At 35.3% G+C, this 26,097-nt stretch overlaps 1 protein-coding gene across 5 annotated transcripts in view; it reads right to left on the bottom strand.

Annotated features, from left to right (window-relative positions):
• The window catches only part of SIK3 (SIK family kinase 3), a 216,685-nt gene that overhangs the window by 61,670 nt on the left and 128,918 nt on the right, over nt 1–26,097 (bottom strand). For all 5 annotated transcript variants that reach the window (XM_011383189.2, XM_023524879.1, XM_011383188.2 and 2 more), the window contains exon 4: nt 10,838–10,999. In XM_011383189.2, coding sequence (XP_011381491.1) covers nt 10,838–10,999 — 162 coding nt within the window. The remainder of the gene's footprint in view (nt 1–10,837; nt 11,000–26,097) is intronic.

Genomic DNA, 26,097 nt, shown 5'->3' with positions numbered 1-26,097 from the left:
AAGATCCTTCATATTTTAAAATCTGAAAGCTTCTGAGTACTCATAATCCCAATACTGCCTTTGCAATTAGAGACAAAGACCGAGAACAGAAAAAGTTTTGGTCTTTGATTAATTCCTCTATGAACTAAGAGGCGGGAGGGGCAAGCTATCAGGTGTTCTTGTTAGAAATGACTCAAAGAACCAAAGACCAGCACTCAGGTAAGACTACTACATAAATAAGATTTAGACTGTTATAAGGACTGTTAAAATGGAACATGACAGATAAGGAACTGATTTTCCTTTTCCCATACAATATTACTAACCTAGAAATCATGTGACTCAAACCTTTACTTGGAATTGAACAAAACAAGAGTCTACTGTGTGGATCTCAGAATTACACTAGTGATAAAGGATGAGTTTCAAAGTTCCCGGGAGTTGCTGTATTAATTCACTCGTAAAAATGGGTCTTGGGAAGTCCTCAGTGTTTAGCAATCACTCCAACCCCTGGCTGAACTTCCTGAGTAGGAGCTAATAGAGAAGTAATGCCAAAAACTACTGACTCACAGCCTGAGCATTTATATGCAAGAGAAAATTCCTTCATGGGAAACAAAAATCAAGTAATCAGCTTATTTGTGGGGAGGGGGAGAATTTGGTTTAGTTTAAGAAACCAAGGGAGGTCTAAACTGGAGAAGGGGAGAGGGTAATATTCATGAGATTGAACCTTTTTGGAAAGGTATGTCAAGAAATATGATAGTACTATTTTGTCACAGCTGCTGCTCCACATCCGTCACTAAATCTTAGCCATCTCCTGATCCTCCTGAACTCCCTAGCACTATATATCAGATATGATCACTATCTCTGCAGAAAATAAAATTTTAAAAACAAAAATGCTGTACCAGCATTACATTGGCATCTTCAATGAATGACGTATATATTTTCTCCCAAAGCTTTAAAATACCTCAGTAGTTAGGATCACTGAACTCAGCTATATTTTAAAATGAGGTAATAAGCCAATCCTTTCCACTCTATTACAGATAACACTAGCCCAATCCTTCTGATAAAAAAACAAAAAGTTCTCCCCAACACGGGATCTTTCCATTAAACTCAGTATTGAGTAGATGTATAAAGAAAGGGTTGTAATGAAACATTTCCATAAGACCTGCAAACAATATTCATTGGAATTCTTTAAAACGTTAATACACACTATTACAGTCACAATTCTAAATCATATCACTTAGAATAAAAGTCCAATCAATCAGGTAAATTTCTAATATTGATAGGTAACAATATTATACAAAATTTTAGTGTGCCTTTTATAGACCATGATAAATCAAAGTCTTCTTAAATACTAAAAAAAAAAAAACAAACTTGAAGATAATAAATGGAAATATAGTATATAGGTATAATAACACTATTTTCCTAATGAAAAATTAAGACATTTGGCCTTAAGACATGGTCTGCTTATTTAAACGTAAGCAGAAGCCTACTTTGGGAGAAAAGAAGGTATGATTATTATATATGAAGTTCTAAGGTGTCACCCAGAAATTAAAAGCAGGTAAGATATTAACTTTAACAAGTTAATAGAATAACATAACTCAAATGAGAACAAACATCGAAAAATAACCTATCTAAAAGGTAATGTGTAAATATAATAGGAGTAGGTGCTCCCCAAGTTTCTGAGGGCTCACTAATGTGTTATTAACACAAAGTGAACAAGACACACACAGTCCCTGCCCCCATGGGGGCAGATCAGTCCCATGGAGGAGGCACACATGAAACAATCACACATCTAACTATGTAACTATAAGCACTGAATGAGTTTTAGAGAAAGAAGGTCAGGGGCAGCTAGTATATGACAGAGGCTTTCCTGAAGAAGAGTCTATCAAGAGTTCAGAGAATTTCTCAATCTGATAAAAATAACCAAGGTTATATTTGGACTAGAATGTAAAGAAAACTGTAATCTATTTAATAGCACAGGTACCCAGTACTTTCCAACTTTTTTTGACTCAAAGTTCTTTCAAAGGAATACTTTATCATAATAATCTCCCAAGAAATTTTTTAAATAATTTGATTTTTGCATGATTTATGATAAAGAAATAACTTTAAATAAGATTTTATTTTACATTAGTATATTTTAAAAGTTGATTTAAAAGTTCATATTTAAGAAAAATTCATTTTTCCATTTTACCAATGATTCACTAATTTATTTAAATTATGTAAGAAAGAGTATTAATTTAAAATTGATATGTCATGTTTAGTTTGAAAGCCATATATATTTTGAGATTATAATATCTAAAATAGCCAAAAACTTTTCATGACCTGGTATTTGGAATGCTTACATTTTTAAATCCAAGAAACAAACTTGTCTATCTGAATTATTTTCATGTTTTATTTGTAAATGATGAATGGATAAGCAAGTTTAGACTTCTTTGAAAATATTATACTATGAACGTGGATAGTCTTTATTCCCAATAAAGTAAACTAGATATTATAGATATGTATGTGTATATGTATGCATTTATATATAACATTTTGGTTTTTGAAGTCCTAGAAACATCTTGATATGCTACATGTGATCAAATGAAGAGAATTCATGAATTTGGTAAAACTTGTTTTGAGGCATTTTAGAATTTATCATTTTTATCTTCATTACCTTAAACATCAGTTTTCCTTATGCCTTATATTGTCCAATGGTCCAGTACAGATGTAAATTTAACAAAATATTATGAAAAACTGTATCCTGGTTGAAACTATCATGACAGTCAACTACTTCAGCTGAGCAATAAATGAAAAGACTGGGTCCGAAGCATACTCATTAGCTCCCTGAGAGCAGGCAGCCCTTCTTGATTTACACTCAGGGCTCTCAAACTATTCCATTTAAGGAGGATGGAGAGACCAAACTTATTACTTCATTTATTGACTTCTGAAAAACAGGAAAGGCAAGAGAAGTCATTATTACTTTTCATGACATGAATCTCCTGGAACACAGAGAACCTCTAAAAATTCAGAATTCAATGGCTGGGAAAAGATATTGTAAACTATTTGAGGTGTTAAATTAAGAGTGGTCTCTGTGTGGCATGAGCAAGGCATAGTGAAAGATCACACGTCTTAGGATTTTTTTCAGAGAGTAGATGAAATATTCCTCATGATCTTGTAACTCCTTTCATTTTGAATCTATGCCTACCAATAGCTGAATTTTTCTCAGTCTGACACTTGAAAAGCAAATATAAATATTATATTCATTCTCTTATGACTTTAAGAAAACCAATGAAAGTCTCAGGATTTATAAAAATGGGAACTAAAATTTGGACTAATGGGGACTCTTAACTAATATTGTCACCTAGAGAAGAATGCCTGCCTAAGGAATCAATTCCTACTGTGATCATTTTGAAAAATATACAAATATCAAATCATTACATTGTATGCCTGAAACTAATGTAAATTATATCTTTAATCCCCTCTCCCCCCCAAAAATAAATAAATGAAGTTTTGGATGCACTCAAACAAAAACCAGTCCCTCTTTTTGATATCTCTTTTATATTAACCGTTACTATCACACCTAACACAACACAATAAGGAATTCTTCAGAGCCTGAGTGAAAAAGTCCTCTGGGTGATCCGTTAGTCCCTGGCCCCAACATCAACCTGTAATCGAGGAGCTTCAAGACCTTGTAAGAAAAATAAAGTTGGGGAAACATGGTCTTAGGTACACTTGTGAAAATTCTTACAGTATCTACATCCACTAGTAGAATTAAAACAACACTCCAAAGAGAATATCCCTGTCCTTTAAAAATATCATAAAATAGGAACTACAGGTACTTCTGTATCTAATTTCCTTCAACCATCCCTTACTTGCTTGAGATCTTTCAAAACCGTCATTTTTTGCAGCTTTAATAAGACACTGGTATGTTAATTTTTCTTTGTTCAAGATATTATGTTGATTAAAATGTGACTTTTCCTTTTAATCATCACTTATCCACATTTTATTAAATGCTGAGCCCAACATGGTTCAGAGACAAGGAACAATCTGAAATTTTGAGATGCTCTGGTAGGTCCAAAAACGCATGCCCTCTTTCACACAGCTCATCTCCTTTCTCCCCACAGATGGAGGAAGCAAGCTCTGAGGCTCAGGTTTCCTTTCCCACAACTTCTCTTCTTTTCCCCAGTGCCTCAAAGCAAAAGCTTCCAATTGTTTTCTGCCTCCTGCTTCCGTCTTCTTTTCCACTGTCAACCTCCAATTCCCTTTTTCCCCTAATTATTCCCAAAATATATAAATAAATAAATGATTTTCAATGAAAAGAGACTGGCATGCAAATCTTTGAGGTTGAGAAACAGTAATAGAGAAGTCAATGTGCACAAACTAGAAGTCTGTATAAGAGGAATCGATGGTTGAATAAAGAAATTCTTTATTCTCAGTTTCTCTAACTGGTCTATGTTTATATATCCTCAGACATAATGCTGTAAGGTGCCAAGAATTATGTGAAATCATAGGCTAAATAAAATACATCTTCCTGGAACATCAATTTTTTTTCTATGTTAAATAAAGTTGAATGATTTTAATACTAAAACAAATACAGACATGACATCGAGGAGAACATAAAATGTGCATGCATTTTAAAGATAAATGTGTTTAAGGCGAGCCATTTCAGACTATGTAATCAATTCACCCCACGTCTCACCCCATCCCACCCCGTGTTGAGTTCATCCCCTGTGTTGGGGGAACTGCAGTGGGAAACTCAGAAGCGATGCTTCTTCTGTGTTGGTAGCATAGCTATTGCAAGTGAGGTCCTACAAATACAAAACTGTTCTTGAACCTAGCAAGGTACAATCACTTTTCAAGAAGAGTAAGTCCTTACTTATAACCTAGAACCATGAATGACAAAAAATCTGCTCATGTGAATTATAACTTTAGAATTTTTTCATACAAAATAAGTCAACTGTGTGTACTTAAAATGCCTTTTGAGTGAAGGTACGTTATTTTTTCATTTATAAAGCTCCATTCTCAAGAATAGGATTCTGAAGAGAGAATTTTTCAAATTTTATTTTCCCAAAGGTCAACACACATTAAATTTGCTTAGCATCTTCTAGTTGAAAGTCATACACCATTTCAGGATGAGTACACAGGTTGAGGCATTACGAACGATTCCTAGGCTCTACTATGACCTGAATTAAGGAAAGTCACATGACCTCTGTTGGACTCAATTTACAACCTGTCAACCAGGGAGGTATACTGAGTGATTGATTACTAAATAAAAGGTGTTAGGATCATGACATAAAATCTGGGATTGATATGATGAATATTGTATAACTACTTTCCATGAACAGTCAGGGACATCCTATATCATCACACTGTGAAGGGGTTCTCTGAAATCGAAGGTTTCCAACCTTTTTTCCCTATATGATTGTATCTCAGTATTTTCATACTGGTGGTGAAAGGTCAAAAGTCGATAGACTTATGAAATGTTTTAGTTTCTCACTGAAAAAATGAAATAGTCTCAATCTTACTACATTAAGGTCAAAAATTTCCACAGTATCTTAATTCCATGCACTCTGGAAATTCTTTCCAAAATACTGGCTTTGCTGTAGTTCAGTACTTCAGATCTTTGCAGGCTACTGATTGCCAACTAAAACAATAACACCGGAGTGGAAACTATCTCATGGAGACCATTCTGGGAGTCGACATTTAAAGAGTAAAGTTTCCAACTTCCTTAGGTTGGAAAAGAAAAGTTTCCACAATTTTCAAAACATTCTCATAACGTCTGAGTATTTCAAATAACTTTGCTTCAGGGAGTAAGCAAGCTACATTTAGGTTTTTGTTCTTGGGCAATCTCTTTTAATACAGAAATTTCTCTACTTAATCTTTGGGGACAATTAAAATTATTTTCATATAGCAGGGTATCAACCATTGACAGCTTAACATAAACCATTAATAAGAAAATCTGATTCCTCTATTTCCAAACATATCTTTAACTAGAAGTTCCCTTTTCCTGGCTCACTTGGTGTGCGTGCTCCTTCTCCCCACCTCCCCCTCTTTTGATGCCCTTTTCTTCCTATTCGTGAACACTACTACCACCCTTATGCATGATTTTACTATTTCACAGCTTTTTAACTCATCTTCCTGTCCCTTCCCTCTACTCCCATCTTTTTGTCTTATCCACCCTGTGTCATTTATTAAGCCTGGTATTCAAATAATTTCACAATCTATCAATACATACTCTCCTGCCTTCTCAGGCATGACTCCCCTACTTGAGCCTCCTCTCCAGCCAAGCTGCTTTACATTTTCTGAAAATATGCCATATGCATTCTTCTGCTGCTCATGCTGCTCTCCAACTCAGCTTCTCACTGCAATTAAAATAAAATCCCATATCTTCACAATGTGCGTAAGGCCCCACATGAACTGGCCCTTGCCAGCTCTCTCACCCCATGTCCTTCTACTCCCCCCTGTTGTTTATTATCTCCTATCATTTTAACCTTTCTCCTATTCCCTCAAATATGCTAAATTCACCTCTGTCCAGCCTTTGCATTGCTCTTCCTTCTGCCTCGAAGGCTCTGACTATCCTGGTTGAAAGCAGTCTCTCTCCCACCAGCCAGCTATTCTATCGCTTTACTCAATTTTATCATTTTCAAAGCCCTTATGAGAGCTTATTTGTTTATGTGTCCCCCCAGCAGAACATTGGTTCCAAGAGACTATTTTATCAGCTGCTGTATCCCCAGTGCCTAGATCAGTGTGAGCATGTTGCAGGAGCTTTCTTAACATTTGCTGACTGACTAATCCTACTAGAATTCTCTCCTCTACACCTACACTTTAAAGAATCCTGCTTAGCCTTTAAAATTCACTTCTAGTATCATGCCAATGGGGTGTTTATGTCCTCATCACTTCTACCTAAGGTTCAGATCAACAAAGTTACTGAGCACCTACTACAGAGCAGAATGTACTAGGCAGTGGGGGTGACAGTCCTTGTGGCATACACTATCTAATGGAATTTTACAAACTGAAGTGGTTTCTTCATCATCTAAACTCCTGTGGTAATTAGACTGTACAATTAATGTGATAATGAATCACAACATGCCTTGTAACATCTCTTCTATATTATCAAACTATAATTCGGTAGCTGTTAAACATGCTGTCGGCCAGGCATGCTGGCTACATGCCGAGAGCGCCACGTTGTGCTGCCCCAGTCCTTTATCTGTTCCTCTGTGGATCCTCATACATCTGAGGCATTCAAAGTGAAAGGTGAGAGGCCAAGAATCCTATTTTTCTCCCAGAATTAGACTCTACATGAAAAAAATTTGCCTGAGTGTTCTTTATAAAAAGTTCAAAGTTTTGGAAAGTTAAAGGTGTGTTTTGGAAACCTGTATTTGAAATTCTAATGTTTTCTAAATAAGCTACATTTGCATGCTAATATGATGAAATTAAATGATATATGTGAAAATGCTTTGCAAAGTACTTTATAGATATGTAAAATATAATTTGTGTTATTTAACTTTTCAAAGGTCTAAGCATTTTTTTCGCATCAGACTGTAAATTCTCAAAGGTAGGAGTCATGGCTTACCCTTCCTTTTTCTCTTCTATGGTAGCTGAGCAAAGAACCTTTGTTAACAACAGTTAAGGTTTCAGTTAACTACTATAAATTCTTTGTTCTAGACTTGGCAACTGTGCCTTTCAGAAGTAAAATTCTTTATTCTGAAAACAATGCTTATTCTCAATTACTAATGACAGAAACAGGTTTGCTACAGCCATTAAGAAGTTCTTAAAACTAGAAAGAAAACAAAGTTATTCGACTGGGTTTTATTCTCTCTAGAAATAGCAACAGGACAAAGATTCACAGGTAAAAATTTAAGTGCAAAAACTCTTAAAGCACAGAATGATGATGGATCTTTTAAATACCTGTAACTGAAATTTACCTTTTATGTCCAGGAAACACATATTCTCTTGAAGAGTGCTAACATGAGCTTTTATAATAGCTAGATTTAATAATATAAAGTATTAAATGTAAATTGCCACATTAATTCATATAAAAAGTAAAAATATATTCATGTAAATATGAACATCCCCAGAACAACTTATTCATCTTCTGCATTTGAACAGGATGCATAATCTTTTTATCAAAACCACTTAGGTACACACTGGCATGAAGAAAACATAAATTCCTTAAATTTCCTAAAATGAATTTTTGTTAATTCCACATCAATTTGCTACTAGAACATACAAAATTATTTTCTAATGAGGTGCTTAAGACTAACAATATTTTAAATAAAACAAAAAACTTTTTTCTCTCATGTGTTTCTTTCATATGCAGTAGCTCCTTCTTAACTGAGATTTATAACAATTCATCAGAAAGACCACAGAAAAGATCAAAGATCTGAAAGTTACTTTTAGCTTTTAGAATAAAAAGTTGATTTCATTACTTATCTGACCTTATCCTGTCAGAATCATCCAACCTACCTCTCTGAAATTACTCATGCTGTAGTCAGCTTCAACTAGAAGCATCTCTCTCACTGGTGCATTAAGGTCAAAGAAAACTCAGCACAGGAGAATGGGAATTTGATCTAACTTATGTATAAGAAAGGCAGTTTAGGCAATGATTGAGAAACTAAACAATGGTGGCATGTAGGAAAGAATGCATGAGCAAAGACAGTGCTAGATATTATAGCAGGGCATAAAACTAGAGGTGTTCGTTTATTTTTTGCTTTGCTCTAAAAACAAATAATAAAAATGCAGACTTTGGGTTAATGAATTTAAAAATCTTGCCAAAATAGGTGTGTTAACACAAAGAGAGCCCAAGCCTGGCTGCTAGCACCCCTAGGAGTCTGTTAACTACACATCAGCAGGTAGAGGTTCTTATTGTGACTACATGGGTTTGTTTTTACTATTAACAAAGAAAAGCATTTAAAAATCTCCTTACTCAAATATTTGTCAGTAGAGTTTCTGATTTCAATTATCACTGACCAGTGCTTTTACACTTACTTTATCAATGCGAAAACTGATAGCCATAAAAATTTCCTTAACTAAATCAAAACGATTCTAAATTCAAAATCAAGAACCAAGGAAGCATACAAAATTTTTTAACCTTTGGTCAATGTAGTTTCAATAAAACCGTAGAAGAAATAAAGGTCCTTCTTTTAACTCACTATCTTAATCGATAATCCAAAGAACCCTAAAACATCTATGGCAGACTAAATAGCACCTCCAACGCCAAAGACATCCGTGTCTTAATTCACAGAATTTGTGAATATGTTACCTAAGTAGTAAAAGGGACTTTTGCATATGTGATTATGTTAAGGATCTTGAGATGAAGAGATAGCCCTGGATTATTCAGGAGGGCCCAATGTAATCATGAGAGTCCTTATACAAGAGAAGTAGGAGAATCAGATTAGGAGTGAGAGATGTGACAATGGAAGCAAGAGGTGGAGTGATGTGAGGAAGGGGCAAGAGCCAAGGAATGCTGGGGCCTCTAGAAGCTGAAAAAAGCAAGGAGACGGATTCTCCAGAGCCTTCAGAAGGAACCAGTCTTGCTAATACCTTGATTTTAGCTTTGTAAGACTCATTTCAGATTTCTGACCTCCAGAACTGTAAGATAATAAATTTGTATTGTTTCAAGCCACTAAGTCTGAGGTAATTTGTTATAGCAACGATAGGAAATTACAATGAATAATTACACAAGAAGGTTTAAAATTGCTAGTCCTTTCCATGCTATCCACTTCTGTGAGAACTACCAGCATCCAGATAGCTTTGGAGAATAGAAAACAGACATAAGGGCAAAGGAAAAATATGATTTTATGTAAGATAAAGAAAGTATCTAACTCCTACTTACCAGGTAGTGAGCAAGTGCAGGACTCTAAGAGCTTAGAACTATGTGAAAGTTCTACACAAGAGTATATCTGTCAGTCTTAGATATATAAAAAGCTAAGATGATGGTCCAAGGGTATAAAAGTAGAGCCTGGAAAGTGAACAGACTTATCTACACACACACACACACACACGCACACAAAATTGTCAGAAGAACCACCAATCTGCAAGGGTACATGTAAGGTAGTTTGACCTATAATGTAACATAAATCTGAACTTTCAACTCCCACCCTTTTAAGGAGTGAAATCTTTAGAATTGTTTTTTACCTTGGCTTTTTGAGGCAATTATATTCTAGCTATACTTCAGTTTTCTATGAGACTCCCTTTTTACCTGGGAGATGTGGGACACACAATGCAATACTAAAAACTGTCAGGAAACGAAAATGGTTTATTTTTACATTTATAGTTTCTATATACACTGTAGTCACTTTCTTCTATTAATAGGTGGTGGGCTTGTATTGGTTAGGCAAATGCTGACAGTTTATTAAAACTGAAGTATGAGTAATTTGAGGCAGTGATAAGTGCTTTTCAGGTACCGTCAGATGAGCAGAAGAGTGAAATTTGAGGAAACAGAAATGGACTCTCTTTAAATTACTTTAAGATCTATTCTTCTTAAATTATCATAAAACTATAATCTTTAGAATAAGCATGCTCTGTATTAGTAGGGACATAAGTCAACCTTCTCAGGTGGAGCTGAGAAGATATACAATTTTAGCAGTTTTCCTCACTACTTTATCTTGTCTTATTACTTATATTTAAAAGGGACCTGTCAACCAAAATATTAGAATTTTAAATATTACTCTTTCCCCTTTCCTCCCAGAAACTTCCCATCTAACACTACATGAAAAATAACATTTAAAATATATCAGTTTTTAAGCCACACACACAAAAATCTTTTATTTTCACGATTCTTCTTTTTAAATAGATGAAAATAGACAATCCCTTATTTTGAGAGCCTTAAAGGAAAAGCACCTTTATTCCTTTTTCACATCTTCAACACGCCTCTCACCTGCTATTTTGATATTCAGATTGGCATCCAGAAGCAAATTTTCAGCTTTTAGATCACGATGAACAATGTTCCGACAGTGACAAAAAAAGACGGCCGCAACAATCTGTTTGAACTTCCGACGAGCCTCCTTTTCTGCCATTCTGCCATGGGCCACCAGGTGGTCTGCATTAAAGAAGAACACAGTCAGTTCTCATTTTAGACACTGGTAGATGGAAGGATGCAAAGGAGTCCACCAAATGAAAGAGTTAAAAGAATGAAAACCGAAAAAGAGAAAATACCACACTTACAGTCCTGGTTATCTATAAAATTCATTAGTAATCAGTACCTGAACTATTTTAAGTAGAAATCCTGTTACACATAAGTATGCATCAGAATACACTTGCTCTACCGTAAGAAAAAAAAGTTCTGAGGGATATAATACTATTTTTCAAAGATCATAAATACCACTTAACATCTTGCTTTTCATATCTCCATTGCAAAAGCTTACATACACACAGCAAACATACACATGAAGTATCAGCAATATTTCCTGTACTAAAGGGTGAGTCAAAAAGCAGAGTCACAATAATCAATCATTTTAGGAAAGAGCAGAAAGAAATCAGTCATTTCCTGGTGGGGGCAGGTAGGAAACTGCTTTATATAGGATTCCGTTTAGGCTAATATTTCTGCTTTCTCAGTTTTACAGTTTGACCTAAAAGTGTATTTATCTGGTAACTATTCTTTATAATGCATAATAATATGTCTGCATCCATCTTTACATCTGCATTTATTGTGCTTACCAAGTATTTTTAAAACTATATTATTAATTTTTACAGACAACATCGATAGAAAATCAAGTGAATTTTCTACCACTTTAAATGAAATAATTTCTTTGGCTATATTGCTAACCAAAATATTCAGCAAAAGAACTTACCTATGATAAACTTTGTGATACTGTAAGCCAGGCTGTTCTATACTTAAAATGAAATGACTGACCCATAATCAATACTGTAAGTATTTTTTTCTAATGGCAGTAGGTTTATATTAAGCCAATGACACATATATCCTTAACCCAGTTTTTCATATAACCAACAATATATACAAGTTTTGACAATTGGTGGGATTAGAAATGTTAGCAATGATATAACTTGCTTTGTTTAAAATTTCTATTCGTTTCATCAGCATTATCCTTAAACCAAATGATCTAGCTGGGAAAAGGACACATTTGCTATCATAAGTATCCTGAGATAGTGAAAAATTAAGACAATATAAATAAATGTATCTTTGCTTATCAATAGTAGTTTTAGTAATACTACCCAATTGTTTTAGTGTCATCTCAATCACCAGTAGAACCAGTCAGGTGTATCTTTTCTTCATCACAAAGAGTGGTTTGGGATAAAACATGTGCACTAGTAATGACTGCTAAGACTATGAGCTTAGAGCAAGAAATTGGGGCGGGGGCATGAAGAAAGGGAGCTAAATGACAATACATCTACATAACAGATTTTCAAACAATTCAAATTAAATTCTGACCACAAAGAACATAAAATTTTGGAGACCAAAAATATAGGAATTTTAATAAAAATGTCTTATAAGTAGATCATTTAAATTATTAAGAAAAACTCTTCAAAGGAGTTGTTATAATTTTAGGGTTATCAATGACCCACACACAAGATCTTTGAAGCATTTCCCTCAAAAACAATCATTACTATGGCCAAGGTTACCAATTTAGTAAAAGAAGAGAGAGAGAGAGAGAGAGAGAGAGAGAGAGAGCGCGAGAAAGAGAAAGAGAGAGAGAAGAGAGAGAGAAAATAAGAAGTCTTCAGCTTAGAAGCTAAGAGGACTAGAATACAGCTTTCTATGGAAGTTTAGAGGTGATGATAAATAAGCTTACACTCTGGTGTGTTTAGGCTTCTGGTGAGACCTGTCATAAGAACTTTAAACAACACAAAGTCCCTAACTAGGAATATTGTAATATAAGCCATTAAAGAAATGGATGTACAACACTATGTTTTATTTCAAAAGGCCATTCTCTAATAGTACCTGTTCCTTTGACCCCCTATTTCTCTTAACCCAAGGCCTAATTATGCTAATAACATGTTTCAGCTGCTAAACTTTGTCTAATTAAAGAGCTTTAAAGAGAGAGCTATTCTTGAGAAACATAAAAATAAACCCTTATGAAGGTTTACCATCAGAAGCTCATTTGGCCAAGCCACCCATTAATTAAAATGCCCAAGAGACATTCGTCTGGTAGTAAATACTAATTACCAGAACACATCAAAAAGTTTCTTAAATATAACAGAATGATTAATTTAGTGATTTCCAAAATAAATGATTTTCTTTTATTAAAAAAAAAAACAAAACTCTTTATATTTTCTGAGTACTCTGTTTTCCTAAAATGATTGGAACATTCTCAAAACTGTACACAGGCCAGGAGCGGGTGGAATTCAGCCTAGTTCTATTTTATCTCTACAATGACACATTGGTTGTCCTTGGACAAATAATTTATACTGCCAATATCCCCACCTCTTGATCTGCTACACAGAAATAAACTACATTACATGCTATGACCAAAGAAAGGATAGCTTATTTGGGCATAAACTTGTATTCTGATTAAGAGTTATCATATATGGCATAACTTTAAAGACATTTGAAAAGCTACTTTTTAAAAGTCTATTCAGTAATATAAAGAGAATATTTAAACATTTGGTTAACAGATCATACGGTTCCTCAGGATTCTGTAGTACATGAAGGTGATTACTATATACATCAATTGTCCTGTTATACAGTTCTAGTTAAAAGGTATTTGTGAGAGCACAGTGGGTAAAACAGCTTAAACTATATAATAGTATTTTTCCTAGATACCTACATATCCTTACAGTTATTAATACAGAGGACATATACAAATCTCTTTTAAAAAGTGTTGGCTGTGAACATCAGATGTTTTCTCCTAGCCGTTGTGTTTGATGTTCAAGTTTTCTCCTCTTCTGGAGCACTGTGCTCTTTTCCACATTCAGGACCATCTTAACAGCTCAATGTCATTCAGACTTTATCCACTGCTTTAATTTTGCCCATCTTATTACCACCCCCAGCCCTATCCCGTTAGTTTGCTTTCATTATAAACTTACAGGGTCTAGTGGGTGTGCCAGGAAGCCAGCAGCCTGCAGTGGTTTTCAGTCCCTGCTGAAATTACCTTTCAGCTGCCAGCAGACAAATGGCTGCTTTATGTTCATGTGTACTCTATAGGCAGTTAGCAAAAATTCAAGTTCAAATGTGTTATTTTACTTTCAGCAAAGAAACTCAGACCAGTAGCCTAGACTGGACTTAAAAAAAGTCACACCATTTGAATAAATATGGGGTAATTTCAGAAAGGTAAATGAAACAAAATGGCTCCTGAACTACTCAATATTCAAAATAAAATATATTCGGAATCTTGTCAGGATAAACCCCAGCTGCAAGGAACTCTAAAGAGCTATTCTGCTTCTTCCAGGGAGTTCAGAAAGCCAGCTCTCCTAAATACTGGGCAAGATACCACCCACATCTTCAGTCCCAAACATCCCAGACTACAGCCACTATTCTAGCTTCCCATATTCCCATATTCCCCTTCCCAGCCTGGCTCCCCCCACCCCACCCCAGAGTCTTTAATTAGACACCTTCTGCATAAACTCCCTCACAGTAGAGTTCTTTTTCATTATCAATTAACTACTTAGCTATTTAGCTGCCACTATATGTTTCAGACCAATTTCAAGTTTTTCTCTATCAAACTTCACTCCAACCATTTTGACCCAAATATGAGGTGACTCTCAGTTAAGAGGAGAAAATGGCTCTTCTGTTTCAAGCTCTTATCAAAAGTAAGGAGTTCTCATTTTCACTTTCCAATCACCATAAACCACTTGACACTGGAATCCATTAACCTTTTTTATCTGCTTGTCCTCACAAAATAAAAAGAAGTTAGTGACATTAAGGGATTTATGTACCTGGTGAGGATCAGTATTATCAAAAGTGGAGGAAATGAATTCTGAAGTTTCAAAACTATTAGAGCACCAGCATATGTAAACTTTGCTTTAGAATTCACTGTAATTTTGTCCCAATCTGTCTCAAGAAGAACTATGTTGCGGTTCATTTAGATTCTAAACTTTCAAAGAGCAAAAATACACATAAGGCAGTCTTAACTTCCCTAGCTCAGCTTCATTAGAGTGTTAGAGGCATGCCACTAATGAGATAGTGGTGAGGAGCCAACATCTCTTTAAATAAGTCACTTTTCCACTATAAACAGACCACGTCTCCATTTGTCTGTTAAGTCTACAACTCACAACTGACCCAAAACACTAGCTGAAAATGAACATACCCTGACAGGAGGTCAAGCAACAGGGCAGAAGCTTTTCACTTTTCATGATGAAGAAATAAGCTGGTCTAGAAAAGGTGGCAGGTAGCTTAGGTGGCTACCTGAAGAAATTTCTGTCAATTCCAAGCTAACCACAGCTAGTTCTTTGTTTTGCCACTCTGTTCTATCATTTCTTCTTTCTACAACCATGGAGATGACTTCTTGTTTATCAAAGAAATGCTTCTTTCCAAAAGAGCCAGGGCAAGGCCAATATAACTCAGCTGCCTGGGAACAGGTTAACAAGAGTGCACTCACTTTAATATCTACCCCAAACTCTTGTAGGCCTCAAGCTACCAGTGACTAGAAGAGGGTTTGTTATTTTGTTTCCCTTCCCAAGAATCCGACTATCCCATATCAGTCTTCTTTATTTGTTGCTGCTCTTGCTACTACCTCTTTTCTTCATTTTTCCAGTTGTCTAGGCCAAAAATCTTGGTGTCATCCTTCATTTTCTTTCTCCCGCACTACACATCCAATACATCAGAAAATTTTATAAATTCTATCTTCAAAGCAGATCCAGAATTTAAGTATTCCTCACCTCTATTCCAACCCCACTCTATTGCCGCAGACCTAGTCCAAGAGTCATTATCTTCCACCTAGATTATTGTAATCTCCTAATATTCCTAACTAGAATGCCTGTTTCTGCCCTTGGTCCCCTGTGATCTACTCTCAAAACAACAGCCAGAGTAAAATAAAAACTTTTATTTTGAAATAATTACAGATTCACAAGAAATTACAGAGACGGTTCAGGGAGATTCCATGTACCCTTCATGCAGTTTCCCTCCATGGTTCAATCTTACATAATTATCAAACAATACTGAAACCAAGAATTTGACATGGGTTCAAAGTGTGAATACTTGTATGTCATTTTATCATGTGTACATTTGTGGAACTACCACTGAAATCAAGATATAGAATTATTCAGAGTTACTCATTACTGAGTATTCCTGCAGGTATAAAAACAAAAAGCAAACCATATTTACTTCTATTACAAAGAAATTAAACTTTTTCCTTAAGGGTTTTGAGAAAACACATTTTCTTTGTGAAACACAGGCATGAGATATGCTTCGGCTCTGAAAGTTTTAAACTAGAACTATAGCTATTTTTTTCCTATGTCTCTTTACATATACGAGTGCTCTGCATATGATAGATGCTTAATAATTACAGATTAACTCAAGAAATATCAATCAGAGAAAAGACTATACGTTTTTACAAAAATGTTTTATTCTTCCTTTTGCCAGTAAAAGAAGTTTGTAAACTAAGCACTGTTTATGTAAGTCATCATTTATAAAGGAGGATTTGTTTTCTTACAGCTTTAAAAAAAATATTTCTAGACTAAGCATAAGCCCAGGCAGTCTGTGAAACAGGAACCCATATATTCCAAAAGGCCTTTCAAGAATGATACTCGGACTGTGCCAATATAATGCAAATGTTTCTCATGATATGCCAATATACTAATAGCAAAGGTGAGTTGGTTAATTTTGTAATTCAGAGGTTCTTCCCTGATTCTAGCACAATCTGCAGGCTTGTTCTTTAAAATCTAGCTCAAAGGTCATTTCTCTGAAGCTTTCCCTAATCTACTCACCTGCCCTAGAAGAACTGCTCCATAATTTGTGTCTAATAGCAGTTAGTCTATAAACCTTGACATTATCAGTGAACAACTGTATTAGTTATTTCTTGACATGTGTGCCTTCCCTTCTAGACCAGTGATTCTCGGTCCATGAATCCTTGCAAGTGTAAGAAAATATGCACAGTGTGCTTCCATTCGAGTAGGAAGGAAGAGGAAATACAAATATTCATGTGTGTGTACATCTGTACATATTTGTTAATATTTTCCAGAAGGAGTAATATTAAGTGAAAAACTTCTAAAAACGGTTACTTGTAGGGGGACAGAAAAGATGTAGAATCTAGACTTTTCTGAAAGTACCCTGTTTTACAGCTTTAATGCTGGAAACATGTAATGTTTTATATAACTCAAACAATTCAGAATTGAATCAAACGAGCAAAAGCAATTTTTAAAAACTGAAAGCAAACTGGAAAAAAGGAATCTAAATAAGTTATGACATAACCAGAGAATAACTTTTTAAAGTAATAATAAAATGGCATTATTCTTATGTATCATTAATGGAATATATCCTAAAGACAAAAAGAACTAGTAGTCTCCTTAATACTTGTAATAATATTGATATTGCTTTGCATCAATCTTGGCCTCACTCATATCAAGTATGTAATTATGTTAAAGTCATCCAGAACCACAATTTTCAGCATAAGAGAAAAAAGATGTAAATACGTAACATTCAAGGAGTTAAGTAAAAATGCTAGAATCTTAAATTTCAATTGGAATGTTGGTATAAACTCATTTGTTACCTTTCTCAACATAAAAAATATATATATTTCCTAACTCTGTACTCTGAAAAGGCCTCTAAACAATGACAACTGAGAAGCAACAATGAGCATCTGTAAGGCCTTTAAGTGCTGTTTTCCACATGAAGGAACCAGAGCTCCTAGGAGAAATGTTTGATTCCAGGTCTGAGACAGGAAATGTTCAAGATAAGCCTGGGACACCTTACCAAAAGCAAGGAAGCTATCAAAGATTGTACCGAAAGGACGCAAGAGTCAACTTGAAAAGGAATAATTTGAGCACCAAAATAATAATGACTCAGTGGACTGAAACACATCAAAGGTATTAAACCCCATGAATTAATAACAACATTGCAAAATAAACAAATAAAATCAACTTCACTGGTCACCACTGGAGATTGCTAGGGTGTAAATTTATTATTCTGAAATTTAATACACGAAGGAAAACAAGTATTTATTTTGCCTTTACTTTAGTTTCTAGATAGTTTATAGGCAAAGTTATTTACAGAAGAATTACAGCTAATAAATGCAGAAAGAATAAGAGAATTAGAGATCACCATTTTGCAATTTCTAATGAAATAATGTACCTAACACAACTAAATAAGAGTGGCTAAAACATTAAGTCAAAGGTTGATTAGAAACTTTATGAGAACTTTATGAAACTTTATATGTCACTAAAAGTGGAGAAACCAGACATTATACAACTCCTGATATGACGAAATAGGAAGACTATGAAGTATTCTTGGCCCGGCCCTGCCCAAATTGACCTACATTTAACCCAAACCACTTTATGAGAAACAGTGAGCTAAAGGAACTTGTTAAATGATGCAATAGAAATCCAAATTCATAATGTGGGAAACTTTACAAGACAATCCAGTTTCTTCAACAAATAAATGGCATAGGAAAAAACAGTATGTTTTTCTAAGAGCTGTTGTAAATTATTACAAATTTAAAATTTCTGGTCAAGAGGGCAGAACAGGGAAACACCGCACTTGCCTCTTCTCACAACCACAACAAAATTACAACTACAGAACATTCATCACTGAGATCACCTGAAGTCTAGCTGAACAGAAGTCCTAAAACTAAGGATATACAGAAGAAGACACCTTGAGACTGATAGGAGGGAAGATGCCAAATGGGTTGGGTCCACACCCACAGGTGGTAGTTAACAATCAAGGGGATATCTCAGCTGCAGAGGAACCCCGGAGGAGGAAGGGGTCCCAGCCCCACACCAGGCTCCCCAGTCCAGGGTTCCAGTGCCAGGTAGTGAAGTCCCCACAACTTTTGGCTCTGAAAACCAGCAGAGATTGTGGCTGAGACGGAGGGTAGCTGAAGTCACAGACATTCCTCCTAAAGTGTGGACTTACTAGCTGATAAACTCACTCATTCTGAGCTCCAGCACTAGGGTAGCTGTTCAAAGAGCATCAGGGACATTAAGGGAGAAACTGGGTTGTCTGGGTTCCTGGCAAGGGCTGAAGGGGCAGCTCTCTTCCACACAGTATTGACAGAAGCCACTGTTCCTTTGTTGGGCCCTCCCCACTACCTGTGTGCACAGATAGGCAGCTGCCATATCTGAGTCTGCATTGACTTGGCTAACACTGGTCACCATGCCCTGGTGATTCCCTGAGATCCCGCCCACAAGTTGGGTGGGCCTACCCAAGCAGCTTCCACTGGCTTTTCCATACAAATGGCCCGTCTTGGATCATGCTGCAGACTTTCACAAAATTTCTCAAAGGTTCCCAAAACCCAAACAAGTAGTATCTCGCCTTGGCATGCCATGTTTCTCTTGCTGAGCAACCCCAAGTCTGGCACTAGCAGCAGCCGACCTTGGTTCACAGCTTAATCTCTTGAAGCACATCCAAGCCCAGTGCAGGTGGTAGCCATCTGCAGATTGCTTGGTGGCTCATGCCAGGTGGTTCTGGTCAGGGCACAGGCTGTGGTTGAATTTGGCCTGTGGTGAGGCCTCTCCTAGGAGGTCTCTGGGCCAGCATGACTGGTAACTGGTCGCATCTGAAGACCGCACATCCAAAAGAGAGACTGGGCAGGTACGAGAGCTCTGCTAAAGAGAATCCTGTTCTGTTGAGTCAGCCCTTGCACAACAGATCTTCTAGTCACAGCCAGTCTTTACAACTGACCAGCTTGAGGACCAACCCCTCCCACTGACATGCCAACAGCAGTCAAGGCTCAACTACAACAGGAGGGCACACATAACCCACACAAGGGACACACCTGGAGCACCTGGCTCAAGGTGACCAGGGAGACTGCATCACTGGGCCCCACAAGCTACCTACTACATAGGTCACTCTGCCAAGACTGGGAGACATAGAAGCTCTACCTAATACATAGAAACAAACAGAGGAAGGCAGCCAAAATAAGGAGACAAAGAAATATGTCCCAGATGAAAGAACAGAACAAAGGTCCAGAAAAGAAAATCTAAACAAAATGGAGACAAGCAATCTACCAGATGCAGAGTTCAAAACACTGATTATAAGGACGCTCAGTGAACTTAGGGGAAGAATAGATGAACTCAGTGAGAACTTACACAAAGAGATAGAAACTATAAAAAAGAAACAGTCAGAAATTATGAATACAATAAATAAAATGAAGAATACATTAGAGGGAATCAACAGTAGATTAGATGAAGCAGAGAACTGAATCAGGGATTTGGAAGACAAGGTAGTAGAAACACTTAATCAGAACAGCAACAAGAAAAAAGAATCTCCCCATTTACCCCCCCACCCCAAAATGAGGATAGTTTAAGGGGCCTCTGGGACAACAGAAAGCGTAACAACATTTGCATCATAGAGGTACCAGAAGGAGAAGAGAGAGAGCTAGGAATTGAAAAACTACTTGCATAATGACTGAAAACTTCCCTAACCTAGTGAAGGAAATAGACATACAAGCCAGGGAGCACAGTGAGTCCCAAACAAGATGAACCCAAAGAGGCCCACACCAACACATATCATAATTAAAATGCCAAAGGTTAAAGACAAATGAGAATCTTTAAAGCAGCAAGAGAAAAGTAGTTAGTTATCTACAAAGAGTTCTCATAAGTCTGTCAGCTGATTTCTCAACAGAAACTTTGTAGGCCAGAAGGGATAGCCATGAAATATTCGAAGTGATGAAAAGTAAGGACCTATAACCAAGACTACTCTGCCCAGCAAAGCTATCTTTTAGAATCAAAGTATGATAAAGATCTTCCCAGACAAGAAAAAGCTAAAGGAGTTCATCAATATCAGATCAGTATAACAGAAAATGTCAGAGGGACTTCTTTAAGAAGAAGGAAAAAATATATATGTAAAAATATGAATAATAAAATGGCAATAGCTATGTATCTATCAATAGTTACTTTAAACATAAATGGATTAAATGCTCCAATCAAAAGCTAGGGTGGCTGAATGAATAAAAGAAATAAGACTCTTATATACTGTCTACAAGAGACTCATTTTCGATTAAAAGACACACATAGACTAAAAGTAAAGGGATGGAAAAAGAAATTTCATGAAAATGGAAATAACCCAAAAAAAGCAGGGGTAGCAATATTTATACCAGACAAAATAGACGTTAAAACAATGGCTATAAAAGAGACAAGGAAGGACCGAGTAACTCCACTTCTGGGTATTCATCCAAAAAAACCCAAAACACTAATTCGAAAGATATATACATCCATGTTCACTGCAGCATTATTTACAATAGCCAAGATATGGAAGCAACTTAAGTGTTAATCAACAGATGAATGGATAAAGAAGTAGTACATAGATACAATGAACTATTAGCCATTAAAAATGAAATCTTGCCATCTACAACAACATGGATGGACCTAGAGGATATTATGCTAAGTAAAATAAGTCAAAGGAAGACAAATACCATATAATCTCACTTATATGTGGAACCTAAAAAACAAAATAAATGAACAAACAAAAGATAAACAAAGATAGAAGAAACAGAGATACTGAGGAAACATGTTGATGGTCACCAGATAGGAGGAGGGTTAGGGGAAGAGATGAAAAAGGGGAAGGGATTAAGAAGTACAAATTCATAGTTACAAAACAGTCATGGGAATGTAAAGTATAGCACAGGGAACACAGTCAATAATATTGTAATAACTATGTATGGCATCAGATGGGTACTAGATTTATCAGGGTGATCACTTCATAAGTTGTATAAATGTCTAATCACTATGTTGTACACCTGAAACTAATATAATATTGTTTGTCAATTATAACTGGAAAATAAAAAATTATTTAAAAAACAAAAAAAGTAGTACAAAAATGATGAAAAGAAAGAATATATCAAAAGAGAATCAGAATCTCTAAAACATATATAATCTATAAATGTATATTCTAAAATGGCAAAACACCTCAAACAGAATTTATTGGATAGGTTTTACAGCTGACACAGCAAAAGACAAGACTAATGACCTTGCAATAGGTATTATGGTCAAGTTTTTAAAAATCATTATATATGAGAGAAAATATTAAGTTATGTACTAATGAAATGATATGGTTTACTGAATTACAATACTTCAGAAAAATAGAAGTTGGGGGAAAGAACAAAGCAGAAACAGTAAAATGTTGATAACTGTCAAAACTAGGTGATGAATATATCAGAGTTTATTACAATATTCTCTTTCCTCTTCTATATATTTGAAAATGCCTATGATAAAAAGTTTTTAACAATGGAATCTATCATTTGTATATCTATGTACATAATAGCATTATGTGTAATAGTCAAAAGGTGGAAACAACCCATGTGTCCAAATACAATGGGTAAACAAAATGTGGTATATACATCAAATGGAATATTATTCGGCTTTAAATAGGAAGGAAATTTTGACACAAGCAACAACACAGATGAACCTTGAGGACATTATGCTAAGTGCAACAGGCCAGTCACAAAAAGGCAAATACTGTATGATTCCACTTATATGAAGGACCTAGAATAGTCAAATTCAGAGACAAAATGCAGAATGGTGGTTGCCAAGGTCTAGTAGTGGGTAAATGGAGAGTTACTGTTTAATAGATAAGAGTTTGTTTTGCAAGATGAAAAAAGTTCTGTGGATGGTTGGTGATAGAAGCACAATAATGTGAATATAATCAATGCCACTGGACTACATACTTAAAAATTATTTTAAGTAAATAAGTAAATTTTATGTTACCATCATAATTTTTTTTAAATGGACTTTCTCGCCATCCCTCGTTCTCTCTTTCTATCCCTCTCTCCCTCTCTCATTTTTCTCTCTCTCACAAACACACAGACAACCAGGCCAGGAAATATCTTCAGGATATCAGAGTTTGAAGGCACACTGAAATATACTGCACAAATCCCAAATATGAGATAAAAATCTCATCATATAAGTCAAATATTTCTAAATATAACAATTAACATATCTTTATTTTTTTAGTATTTACACTTTGTCAGAGAAACTTCTGTTTTCAAAAAGTTTTTAAAAAGTTCAAAAAATCCTCAGGAAAAATATTAATATAGAAGTCAGGCAAAAATATTCCTTTGGGACTCATATATACTCTATATAGCAAAAATATTTTGCTCTTTCTCTGGGACATTTATTTTTATGTTATGGTAGAACTAGAAGGATGATCAGACAGCTATAAGTGGATGTTTAGCAGTAAAGTGAAGTCGTTAAACTAAGTTTTTAAATACTAAGCACAGGTGGCTTCCTCACACATCTTGAACAGTTTGCAAATATAAATGCTAAAGTCATGCATGATATTGAGAAAATAAAACAGAAAAATGAATAATAATGAATGGGAAATTAATTGGGGAAGAAGATAAAAGTTAACTATTTTGATTCTGAGTGACTAAATGAAGTTCAGTGATATAGTTATTTGCTTCTGTCAGGAAAGCCTTAGAAAACAGCTAGTTTTTATAGCCAGAAAGAATAATTTAGTGGGAAAAAAATATGTTAGTTGTAAAGATATATAGAATGTTGAGATTAAATAAGAAAAACCTGTTATTAAAAAAAAAAACCCCAGCACATAGTAGTGTCCAAATACACAAAAGGACAGTGTTTTCAAACATATAGGAAGGTGCAAGATAATATGTATTAAACACAATATCTGGTACAGAAAGGTTATGCGATTCTGTCTTTCCCATTCCCTGCCTTATCAGTCATTGACTATCCCATAGCATAAATAAATGACTTTGTAGAAGTTCTGGGTTCCATACTTGTTGGCACCATTAGGAAATATTATTTTTGAGGTACTGAGAATGTCCATAATAAATTATACACACTTCAACAAACTAGTGTGAACACAGTAATTTATTTTAAATGCCCATGACTTCTGCCTGATATTCAAGAAACTTTTCTTGATAAAGTGCTAGATTTATCATTTCATGGTCTCAAATAGGAAGTTTGGGGGTATGTATCTAAAGAAATCATACTGCAGAAGTTTTAAATTATGAGTTTAGTGGTTTACAAAACTAGCCAGTTCCTCAATTCTGTTTGTAAAATTAAACAGGCCCATATTGTCATGGCTGCCCCTTTATGATGTAGTGCTGAACAGTATGCAATAATCATGTCAATAAATCAAATGAATGAGTAATAAATGCTCATTGATAGTCTTCAAAATGTACTGCCCTGAAGTTATCTAGAAAACAAAAAGGTATTCCTTCCCATACACATCAAAAACTCATTCGACCAAAATGTTATGGAATGACAGACAATTTCATGCTTGACTTGGTTAATTTCAATGTGACACAATAAAATGAATTTACTAAGTGTCTACTATATGTTAGTCAACTGCATTAAACAATGAAGACACAGACGAATAAGATTCAAATACCGCAATCTACTATCTAGTGACATTCTTTCTTTCACTTAGTCTTTCATTCAACTGATAGTCACTGAGCATGTATTCAATGTGGGTACTAATTTTAAGTACCAGAGATTTAGTAAGGCTCGAAAATGACTAAGTCCTTACTCTCATGATTCTTACATTGTAGTGAGGTAAGACAATAAGTAAATAAATAAATATATGGTGATAAGAACCAAGAAGAGAGTAATGGGCCAATAGGAAGAGTGAAATTTTAGACAGCATGGCTAGCAGAGACTTCTCTAATAAGGTAACATTTGATAAGAGGGCTGAAAGAAATGGAAGAGGGAGAGTCACATGGGTATCTGGAAAAAGAGTATTTTAGGAAGAAGAAACGGAATATTTAAAGGCTTAAAGTGGGAACATATTGGAGACTTAAATAAACAAGGATGCCAATGTGAAAATGGGGACCAGGCAAAATGGTGTAGATGATAGAAGCATCATTCATCCCCTCTTGCAACCACCTCAAAATTGTGACAGAAACATGGAGCAAACAGCAACCAGAGTCTCCTGGGGTCTAGATGAACAGAAGCCCTACAACTATGGAGAGAAATAAGAAATCGCACTGCAACAGTAGGAGGTCGGCAATAACCACATCCATGAAGATAATCTATTTGACAATTTAACCTCATGATTCTTTGGACCTTCTTTATCTCCAGTGAGTTACCTAGAACTCCACCAAAGTTCAACAATTATTCCTATGGCCACATCTTGGACTTGTCTTTGCTCGATAATTCTCTGCTTTTGAAATTCTAAACTCTAATAGTATACTCCTCTCTCTCTTAACATAACATTCAAGATCAGCAATGTTGAACAGCAATAAGATGTGAGCTATTTATATAATTTAATATTGTCTAGTAGTCTCATAAAAAGTTAAAAGAAACTCATAGATGCAGAGAACATTTTGATGGTTGCCAGATAGGGGAAGGGTTGGAGGGAGGGGTGAAAAGGCGAAGAGATTAATATGTACAAATTACCAGTTATAAAAAATGTCATGGGGATGTAAAGTATAGCATAGGGATTATATTTGATAATATAACTATGTATGGTCAAATAACTATGTATGGTACTAGACTTAATGGGATAATCACTTTGTAAATTATTGTAAATGTCTGATCATTATGTTGTGCACCTGAAACTAATATTGTATGTTAACTGTAATGGGAAAAAAGTAAATTAAAAATAAACGAAAATCTTTTGGGGGGTAAAAGTAAAAATAATCACTCATTTTGAAATTAATTTTAATGATAAATTTTATTTAACTCAGTACATCAAAACTACAATCAATGCAACATGTAACCAATATAAATATTAGCAATGAGATTTTTTTTTCACACTAAGTCTTCGGACTCCAGAGTGTACTTTATACTTACAGCATATCACATTTCAGACACTAAATTTTCAAAGTGAAATATAATTTTACCAAAATAAGAGTTATGTTTAATGGAAAAATATTTTATACTACATATAGTAAAGAATTTGGCCTTACCAGAGTTTAAAGTCTGGCCTCTCTCCTGGCTTCTGGGAGGTAATTTCTGGCCCCCGGGAATATTATGCCTGATGGGAGAGTTTGCCTGGGAGCTTTGGGTCATGCCAGATCATCTAACAAAATGATTTATCATGGGCCATATCCATATAGTCTTAGGGTGCAGTCTGGCCACACTGAAGGACCAACTACGTGATTTAGGGTGGGAGATTTGAGTTAT

Source organism: Pteropus vampyrus, unplaced genomic scaffold (assembly GCF_000151845.1).
Source record: "Pteropus vampyrus isolate Shadow unplaced genomic scaffold, Pvam_2.0 Scaffold505, whole genome shotgun sequence".
Lineage (NCBI taxonomy): Eukaryota > Metazoa > Chordata > Mammalia > Chiroptera > Pteropodidae > Pteropus > Pteropus vampyrus.
Note: the sequence above shows the minus strand (reverse complement) of the source record. Positions and strands in the feature narration are given on the sequence as shown.